General features: G+C 36.3%; 1 protein-coding gene across 1 annotated transcript; it reads right to left on the bottom strand.

Annotated features, from left to right (window-relative positions):
- Positions 1 to 459: 459 nt before the first annotated feature.
- LOC149154439 (C4-beta,C20-epoxidase-like) lies at positions 460 to 2,922 on the bottom strand. Its single transcript, XM_089444147.1, has 4 exons — positions 2,660 to 2,922; positions 1,452 to 1,835; positions 806 to 1,151; positions 460 to 714 (listed from the first exon to the last, which is right to left on the bottom strand). Exons 1-4 carry the CDS (start codon positions 2,920 to 2,922, stop codon positions 469 to 471), a joined length of 1,239 nt encoding a protein of 412 aa, XP_089300273.1. The 3' UTR covers positions 460 to 468.
- Positions 2,923 to 10,629: the final 7,707 nt, after the last annotated feature.

Genomic DNA, 10,629 nt, shown 5'->3' with positions numbered 1-10,629 from the left:
AAGGGGTGTTCAAGCTCCACTAAACTTAGCAACATTTTGTCGATGAACAGGTCATTCTATTATCAAACATTGGAGCAAGCATAGGCTCAACCTAAATATGAAATTAAGAAAAAAAACAAACAAATTACTCGAGGAAGATTAAAAATCACTTATTACATTGAAATCATCAACCAGAGAGAACTTCCATATAAAAAATCTTTGCTATAGATATACTAAAAAAATGTTGTAGTTAAGCCTTCAGTGTAACAAAATCAAGAAAATTAATGTCAAAGATACACTCTATAATTATATTAGTGTAAAATCTAAACCTTAAATCCATCAAACACAAAACACAGAGAAAAATGAACATAAATTTAAACCTTCTTTAAAATGCAAAAACTTTAAAAAGTTTTAAATCTCATTCATAATGCAATCATAATCATATACTATACTCATGTTTTTTGAGCATTGAATGTCGTTCAAAGTCCATTATATTCGGAAATAAGCATCACTTCCGCCCAAACTTGGCCCAACCTTCCTGAAGTACGCCCTCATCTCTTTGAATGTAAATGCTCTGTACACGCGGGGGCTTTTGTCATCAATCAATTCTTGAGGAGCAAAAATTTCAGCTTCGTCTTGCAGAAACATAAATAAGGCAATAGACAACCTCCTCACTTTACATCCTCCATACACCACGCGGTGTTCTGCGCTACGGTATCTGCAATTACTCCACATCTGCCATTTACAAACATCATTCAATTATATTTTGTTCTACTTCTAAAACATATTTCTAATTTCCAAAGAAAGATACGTTGCAGTGTTGGACCTGTAGACAGTCGCCAATATTAACAGCAAAGGATCCAGGCAAGGGCTTTGTATTAACCCACTCTCCTTCCTTTGTTCGGATTTGAAGACCACCCACATCATCTTGGTACAAAATAGTAAGGCACCCAATGTCTGTATGAGCTTGAGAGAATATCTGATGATCCTCAGTTGTTGCTTCCGGGTTTTTGTTATTATGATAGAAATTCATGCGGATTTGGAATTCACAATTTTCGAAGGGGGCTGATCTATAGTGTTTAGAGACTTCGCCACCCAAACTGGAAATAATGAGTTTTAGGATCTCATGTGACAACTCCCTCAACTTGCTTTTATATTCTTGGATATGTTCACTTCATCATAACAAATTATCAAACAAAATGAACAAAATAAATCACCAGCTCAATAAAACAACCCAATTATTTAGATTAGATGTTTCTAGAATCTTCATCATGTCTAATATATTACCTTAATCTGATCTATCTATCTAAAACCCCGTGAAACTCCTCCCTATGATTAGTAAATTAACACTGAAATAAATTTATCTAAGTTAAAATGAAACTATATTAATATTGTATAATCTATATATAGCCATCAAAATTACATAATTGGAAGGAAAAAAAGAAAGGAAAATCAGTGTTTCAAAAACATACCAAAATCTATGATTTCCTTGGGGCCACAACTTGGAAGAGACTTGATGGAGTATATGGTCATTGGGAAGAATCATGCTCTCAGGCACCGATTCTTTTCCCATGGGACCTATCTCCGGCTGGACATAACCAGTATAGAAAGTTGGTAAAATGGCCTTTTCTTTGATAGCAGTTGGCAGTGAAAACATATCCCGAGCAATGGAATCTACTGTTCCAATAAGAGTTGGGTTGATTCCATGGTTGATCACATGGAAAAAACCCCATTGTTGGCAAGCGTCCCTCAATTTTTGAAGCTCTTCATCGCTTCTCCTCAGTTGCTGCTCATCGCTTTCTGCTTTGGATTTCCAGTGAAGGGCCGCAAGATCGATAAATTGAAGCGTTGAACAACTGGATTAAAGGAAGGAAACAGATGAATAGATCCGCATTCAAGTCAACGTTCCTACTTCGGGGATACATTTTGGAATATTCGCTTTAAGAAATTAAAAATTAAACGAGCTGGCTTTTATTTTTTTATATAATAATTTATATTAAAATATATTTTTTAATTTAACCATGCATAATTAAAAAAAAAAATACATCTGGCTACGGATTTGAATATGCATGGACCTCTGTCTAAAAAATTATTAACTTCCTCGATTCGGAACTCCATTATATTCAATGGCCTTGAAATTTTAAATCTATTTTGAATATCTGTGTGCCAAATATTTAAGTTGGTAAGTTAGATTAGTTTAGATTTATTTTATTTTTGGTTTATTAAGATACAAAATTTGAAGAAATATTTATATCTAAAAGATTTGATTCTCTTTATTAATATTTTAAAATTTTTCAAAATGTAAATTTTTTTCCTAATTCAAAATTTCAATAAAACAAGAATAAACAACTTACCATCTACCACAATGTGATAGAGATTTTCATTTTCTTCAATTTTGGTGAAGCCCAATCAACTAAGACAACTATCAATCCGAGTGCACCATACTTTAGGCACCTGTTTAAGACCATACAATGATCTCCTGACTCTGCACACATGTGTCTCTCGATCATATGTTTGAAATCCTTGTAGCATCTCTATGTAAATTTGATCCTCAACAACACCGTTGAGAAAGGTGATCTTCACATCCATTTGGTGGATTTTCCACCCCATCTGTGCAACCAATGCTAGAATGGATCTAATTGAGAAATATCTTGCAAGTGGTGAAAATTTTTCCTCATACTCCACTCCCTCTACTTGAGAGAATCCTTTGGCCACAGATCTGGACTTGTACTTCTTGATGCTCCCATCACTTGCATGCTTCACTTTGTAGATCCATCTAGAATCAACCAATGATTTCCCTTTTGGTCTCAACACCACCTCCCATACACTATTATTCATGATGGATTCGTATTCTTCCACAATGGCCTCAACCCAAATAGGTTGAGAAACTGCTTCCTCAAATGAAGATGGCTCTGTCTCAACGAGCTCTGTCATGAGAGCCATCTACCCAGTGTACCTATCAGGTGACCTCCTATGCCTCTGCTATGATGTAGGGGCTCGCACATTCTCCCTAGCGTCCCGAAACAATATATCAGTTTCTCTGGTTCTGTTTCTCCTCACTTTGGAAGATTCTGGTTGAATGGTGCCTCCACTTTGCCTCTTGTCTACTCGACTACATGTGGGTGCTCCATAACATTTTGAACCTCATCCCGAGGATCCCCATTTGGAGCTAGTAGCACTTGCTCTGGTGGGATACCTAACTCTCATTCTAGAGATAATATCATAGCCTTATCCTCATCAAAATTGACTCCTATCCTCATAGCTGTCATTCACAATGAAGTTAAATACACCTGGTAATTGTGTGGAGTTTCAATGTATCCTACAAAAAATCCCAACTTTATTGTAAGCTAAAGTTTCTTTCTCAAATACTTGGAGACATGACAATAAATTGAAGATCCAAAAATTCTTAAACGAGACACATGAGTCCTTCTCCCAGGGAAAGCTTCCTCCGATGTGATCATTCCAAGTATTCTATGAGAACTTTGATTCTGCAAGTAGACTATTGTGTTGCATGCTTCTACCCATAGATGTAATGGCATCCCCTGATCATGCAACATGGTTCTCTCTGCTCCCACTGTTCTCTTGTTCTTCCTCTCAGCTACGACATTCCGATGTGTGTTATTGGGTGTTATCAACTCTCTTCGAATACCTTCTTTGGAACATAAATACTTGAAGGAATCTGAAACAAATTCACCTAAATTGTCGCTCCTAAGAGACTTCACCTTCCTCGCAATCTCCTTCTCAACTAATGCATTGAATTCAATAAATTTTGAGAAAACTTCATCCTTATTTTGCATGAAGAAGATCCAAAATTTTCTAGAGAAATCTTCAATAAAAATAACATAGTACTTATGTTTTGATATGGAGGCTGTAGAAAAAGGTCCACAAACATTAGAGTGGACTCGCGCAAGATTACATCTGCTCTGCTATCTCACCCATGGAATGTGGATTTGACATATTTCCCCAATGCGCAACCCTTGCCGATATTATGTTGTTTAAGGGAGCCTTTAGGGAGACCGATGGTAATTTTCTACATGATTTTTAAGTAACCATGGTGTAGATGACCCAATATCCTATGCCAAAGTTCTCGAACATCTCAACTCTGCACCTTTTCTGCCTTTTTTCTCAATTTAACACATTCTCCCACCTCAAGTTTGTATAATTTATTGACTCGAAATCCAATTTGCGTCACTCAACCAATAGCTATGTGTCTCAGGAAGGATTTCCCTTTACTAAAAAAAACATCATAGCCTTTATCCTCTAATACTGCTAGAGAGATCAAGTTCTTCTTTAGCCTAGGTACAAACATAACATCTTTGAGGTGAAGAGGGGATTCTTTCTCCCTCTCAAAGGTGAGAGTACCAATTCCTGTAGCACTATACTTCCCATCATCCCCCATTTTGATACGCATATGGAGATCCTTCTCCTCCAAGCTGCTAAAAACCCCCTTTCACCCTATCATATGGAACGAGGCACCAAAATCAAGGTACCACACACTCCCCATAGTAGTTTTGACCATGCATACTACTAGGGTGAAGTCTAACTTGAACTCTGATGCTCCCCAATAAGATTTCTTTATGCGACTTCTCTAGTTTAGGCAAGTCGGCTTTTCTCCCATCTTCTGAATTTTGCCAAGTGATGAAGTTGGAGACTTTTTTCAAGATTTCTTCATATTCAAGTCTCATTTCCACGACTTGACTTGTCAATTTGTTGCTTGTTTCACAATAAGAATTCCATTGTGAAATCTTCTGGCATAATAGTTCCTTTTGGTGCATCAACTAGGAGTTAAGTCCGAGTGCTTCAGTAATAAACTAATCAATTTTTTGATCATCTTTATGTAGATCAGTTATTCCTTGTATTTGCACTTCCTTCTCTGCTAAGCTGGTTTGAGGTTTTATTTTCATCTGCTCGAACTCTTGTTGTAGCTTAGCTAACTATATATTTGCCTACTGGTCGGATTTTGCTTGTTGTAATTGTTGTTCAAGCGACAAAATTTTATCTACTTTTTCCTTAAGCAACATTTGCACCTCTGTTTCTTTGTCGATGGTCATTGTAGCATAGGCACCTACAAACTGTGACAGTCTAGTAAGGATGGCGGATGGGTTGATAGGTGAGTCTTTCCAGAGAACATCCATCGGTTCATTTTCAGGGGTAGTAACGGTTGTAGAATCCAAATTCTTTTTCTTCCCGTCTTTTAACAACGACCTTGCGTTGTGGGCTATAAAACACATCTAGAGGGGGAATCTCCTCCATTCTCAAAACAATTTCAGAGGTGGGGGTAACAGGAATGTGTTCTACCTCTTAAGTATTTACAGTCTCCTTTGTTGTAATTTCCTGAGTTATTTTCTGTTATGGAGTTTGCAATTTTGGAGTTTGTTCCTCTGTATTGAGCCTTTTATTAAAGTTGTCTCATTCTTCCTCTAAATCAATCACCAGGGGTTTTATTGGCTGTGTGGAGGTGGCATGGACTTCATCCTGTTTTTGAGCTAAATTTTGTTCAACTGTCTTCTCTGTAGATTGGGTTGTATCCTTTTCCGACTCCCTGCTTCTGCTTTTCCCATTTTGTGATGACTTCTCTAATTCCTTGGTAGGTTTCTCTTGTGATTCTGCTCCAGAATCAGTTTTAGAATTTTCTTTGGAGTCACCTTCTATACTTACACTGGGAATAGGCTCCCTTATTGGTTCAAACAATAATTGGTCCAATGGGACCTTTGTTAGCCTCCTTTCTCTGTACTCGTAAAAGGTTTCAAGATCTTCATAGTCAAAAAGTAATTGTGCCATATGCTTCACCTCTGTGAAGGTGTTTTTCTGCAAAAAGATGTCATCAAATGCATCTTCCTCATTATTGAATACTTTTATTTTCACCATGGTGGTAAAGTCTTTGACAGTGCAGAACGGGTCATATTGCCTTCCAGGGAATTTAGGTAATTGCAGAGATAACATAATCTCTACTTCTTTAAATTCATGCCCAGGTCGTGTAATGCAAATGCTCCACACTGCAAAGGGAATGTAGTCCAGATGACCTTTTTTGCTTCCTTTAATGTTTTACTCATCCCTCCCTCACTCGTTGTTTGATAGGCTATCTCTCTAGCCATCAATTTTTCCAGAACATAGTATGGGAGGACATGGGGGGAGGTAATGCTGCCAAATACCCTGATATACGTAAATGTCTTCTCCCCAAACCATCTGGCCACTGGGAGGATATCTACCTCGGCTTCTTGGGAAAACCTGGGGGCATCTCGGTTATAAAGCTGTTTGTGGATAGGGAGCATAACTCCATGACAAATTTTGAAAAAATGTGGTTGAAAGTTAGATTCCCACATGTCTTTATGGTATATGTGAATGGGAAGTGGATTTTGGATAGTCCACTTCCATCCCATGACAGGAAATTTCGAACTGAAACAAATTGCATCCATTACATAGGCGCTCATAAAAAATGGAGGGTAAACCCTTGAAGCAACACTTCTTTTCCTTCTATACTCCATTATTGTTCTTGCTAAATTGTCAGACAAAATTTGTGCCCATTTCATTACAGTTGCGTTAACGGCTGCATCTATTAATGACAACCATTTTGGGGAGAATTTAGTACTATCGGGTTTGCCAAATAGTCTACATAGTATGGCCGCTGCAAAATTATGAGGGGGACAAATAGACGCAATAGTGTACATATCGTTCTTGTCTTTCTTGATTTTGCCCTCACTACTTGACCAGGTCTAGGTGCAGTCTGTTGGGTCTTCGTTCTCTTTGGAAAACTTCTCGATGAACTGCCTGTTGTAGAAGACTTGTGGCTCTGGTAGGTGGTACATAAGCCGCAGGTTGTCTGGCGTAAAAGATCCCATAACCTCTTGGCTTCTTGTCTTGAATTCTTTGTCTGAGATGTCAGTTTCATCAATAACCCATTTATCCATGTCTTTATAAGGGATTATCTTCGGGCGCGCCCTTATGCAATGCAAAAATGAGCATGCTGTCTCAAACATAGAAGCGTTTGAGGAATCACGTCCGTCAACTGTAACCTTTGTTTACAGGATCCTTGGTTGCTCTTCCTCCAGTGTATTATACATGGCCTCCCATGTATAGGTTCCTCCCTCTGTTTTGCATGTAGTGTTTGTAAATAGAGGAGTCATTTCTTATTTCTCAGAGATGACTGCCTTGCCCTTCTTTACCATTGCTCCCAACGATTTTCTCTGTGGATTTTCCCTGAAAGTGAAGAACAACAGCTATCGGATACACAAAGATGGCAATGAACGTGAAATGAAATAATGCGGATAACTTGTAGAGGTGATAAAAGGAGCTCTATTCGAATGCATGTAAGAAGATATCATATCACGTTAAATGGATTTTCACACATAAATGCAGTTAAATCTTACTAAATGCCCACTAATGCTGCGTTATCCCTTAGCTTTAATGCTCATAAATGTCTGCATTGTAAATTGGGAAGAAAGCTTCTAGGGTGGCGAGCCTTTGAACCGCGATAATGGTGATTTTGCGATTTGCGAAGCAATATCGCAGATAGCAATATTGCATTATACCTTTTCACTTTTCTTACCTTCTCTTGTGTTTCTGCGAGATGCGAGCCACTCGTTTATTGTCTCAAAACATATCTACTTGTAAGGTTTTTCTATGTAAAGACCCTTTTTTAATGAGTGGCGGACCTAAACATTTGTTCGTGATGTATTTAAGGAGTGGGTCCAAGTCTTTATCACATTTCGCAATATCGACTGATGGTAAGTTTGCGGTGTTCTTTTAAATGCTTGAAATGTGATGCGATAAAGGCTACGATGCCATCGCAATTTCACATCTTGCTTGTTTTGAGATAACCTTTTAAGGCAAGCTCTTCACAAATAGCGATATGCGATGCGAGACTTGGATTTTGAAGAGAAAAGCTTAAGGACTTAGTTTATGTCAAAAATATGATAGTTTTGAGGTATAAAGCATGGAGTCCTCTTTTAAAAGTTTTTTTACTAGATTTGGTGGGTTATCAAGGTCTTTTGATGATGCTTAATCATTCGTATGTGGGAAGGCAAACATTTAACAGTCCTTTTGAAAAAAGGGGGTTTGATTGATATCTTGCTTTATTCCAAAAATAAAAGAAAAGCCTAAATGCTAATTTTATTTTTTGGATGGATTTTTAAAGGGTCCCCATTTATTAATGTAATATTAACTACTACTATTTAATAAATGGGTGGTTGCTGAATAGCACAACAGAAGGCTATTATGGAGGCTCCGGTCTTAGCGATCTTGAATTCTCGAAATAATTTCAGATTTTCTCTTTCGTGTTGGAGCATACAATAACTGCTATCCTTTTATAGAAAAAACCAACAAGGATATGAGCAATCTATATCCCCTTTTAGCCACACATTTAGAGATGCAAAACTAAAATACATCATTTTGGAGAAATAGACATATGCTATGGTGAAATATTTTAAGGCCTTCAGATAATATGTATTACATTCAAAGCTGATCACATATGTACCATCGACAATAGTAAAGGAGATCCTCACTCAGCCTGACAATGATGGTAGATGGGGAAATGGATATCCAGGCTCCAAGAGTACGGCATGGAGATCAAACCCACAAAGTTGTTAAAAGGGGAAGGATTGACTAGGCTGCTTACTAAGAAAAATATGGTGGCATTGGAAATGTGTACAAATGGGTTCTTTGTACCACTATGATACATGAGGATGTACACAAATATTCCTCATTAGAAGAAGTCAATGCACAAGAAGCCTCTTAAGAAAGTCTTGGTGAGTTTCATAATTCTGACTGGTATTTAGACATAATATTTTTTCTGCAAAATTTAAAATGTCCTCATGAGTTTCCTAAATCCGAATGCACATCCTTGAAATTGAGAGAAATTAAGTAGCGTATCATTGGAGGAGGCTTGTATTGGAAAGTCCCCATAAATGTCTTTCTTAATTATGTTACTGCAAATCAAACGTAGGGGATCATCTTAGATTTTCATAATGGAATATATGGGGGTCATCAAGCATGGAAAGGCAAAACATACACGATTTTGAGCACTGTATACTATTGGACTTCATTGTTTAAAGACAATAGTGTTGCTATAAGATCATGTACAAAAATCCAAATATTTGCAGGAAAGCAAAAGTTGAAGTCTTTTCCACTAAATCCTATCAATGTCTAAGCATTGTTCCAACAGTGGGGATTATATTTCATCAAAAAAATACATCCGATTTTAGTTCGCCAACACAAATATATCCTTAGAGCTACCAATTACTTCAAAAAATGGGTATAGGTGATTCCAACCCGAAAAGCTATTGAGAAGGTGATTATGACTTTCCTCGATGACTGCATTCTCTCAAGGTTCGTATGTCCAAAAGCTTGTGACAAATAACGCCCAAGCCTTCAAATCGTCTAGGATGATAATTTTTTTGTAAGATTATGGTGTTGAACTAATACATTCCACAACTTATTACCCACAAGGTAATGGGCTAGAAAAATACTCAAACAAGAATCTCATTAGAATAATCAAGAAGATGCTAGACAATAATAAAAGGGGTTGGGATACAAACATCAAATATTCACTCTGGTGGATAAAATAAGCACTAAGAGGGCCACAGGAACTTCTTCTTATCAACTGGTATATGGCACATATGTCATTGTTCCTAGATAGGTTAATAGATAGGTTATGTAGAGATGTAGATGAAGAGGTTGTGAAATGGTGTAGAAAAACTATTTTGCATAAAACTAACACTGTGAGAATGCACATAAATAAAGTTAGCTGCTATTGTAAATACATAAGTATATATGGATGCATAAATTTTAAAAGTTATTTAGAACATTGTCTTTTGATAAATATATTATTATAATGTAATTTACAAATTTAGAAACTAATAATTTTTTTCAAAAATAAAATAAATATATAATTTTCTTTATTCTAATTTATGAAAAAATGAAAAATATTAGAAAGAATTCATCGTTTGATAAGTAATGGGAAACTATAATCCCTAGCAATGTAGGGAGTAATAAACAAAACAATGTGGAAAGAGAAGTGTAACAGATCTCTCCATTCCATTAATAAAATAAGGAGTCCTTTTCTTCCTTGGAATATGTTAGAAACTTTTTTATAATATATAAAAATGAAGTAAATATTAAAATGTTTCAGGTTTAAATTTTATGGGGAGAGGTGGGGAATGAAAGCCATTTCTAGGGGAATCTAATTATCCCAAGGGGTGTTCAAGCTCCACCAAGCTTAGAAACATTTTGTTGGTGGATAGGTCATTCCATTATCAAACATTGGAGCTGGCATAGGCTCAACTTAAATATGAAATTAAAGAAAAAAAAACAAACAAATTACTTAAGGAAGATTAAAAATCACTTATTACATTGAAATCATCAACCTTAGAGAGAATTTCCGTATAAAAAAATGTTGTAGTTAGGCCTTCAGTGTAACAAAATAAAGAAAAGTAATGTCAAAGATACATTATAATTATATTAGTGTAAATGAATCTTAACCTCGAATCTATCAAGCACAAAACATAGAAAAAAATGAACATAAATTTAAACCTTCTTGAAAATGCAAAAACATTAAAAAGTTTTAAACCTCAATAATAAAGCAATCATTATCATACATTATCATATACTATAGTGGCATTCTCTGAGCATTGAATGTCGCTCAAACCACTATAT

Source organism: Pinus tabuliformis, chromosome 9, assembly GCF_031772625.1.
Source record: "Pinus tabuliformis cultivar Carrire ecotype Pingquan chromosome 9, CPIR1, whole genome shotgun sequence".
NCBI classification, from domain to species: domain Eukaryota; kingdom Viridiplantae; phylum Streptophyta; class Pinopsida; order Pinales; family Pinaceae; genus Pinus; species Pinus tabuliformis.
This window is presented reverse-complemented; position numbering and strand designations above follow the sequence as displayed.

What these genes read in the sequence shown, in the direction of transcription:
- LOC149154439 (XM_089444147.1), bottom strand. Translation starts at nt 2,922, where the DNA reads ATGGCTCTCATGACAGAGCTCGTTGAGACAGAGCCATCTTCATTTGAG. An exon ending in TCTCAAGTAGAGGGAGTGGA is followed by an intron (nt 1,836 to 2,659) that starts GTATGAGGAAAA and finishes CCTTTAATCCAG; the next exon opens with TTGTTCAACGCTTCAATTTA. An exon ending in CAAGGAAATCATAGATTTTG is followed by an intron (nt 1,152 to 1,451) that starts GTATGTTTTTGA and finishes GTTATGATGAAG; the next exon opens with TGAACATATCCAAGAATATA.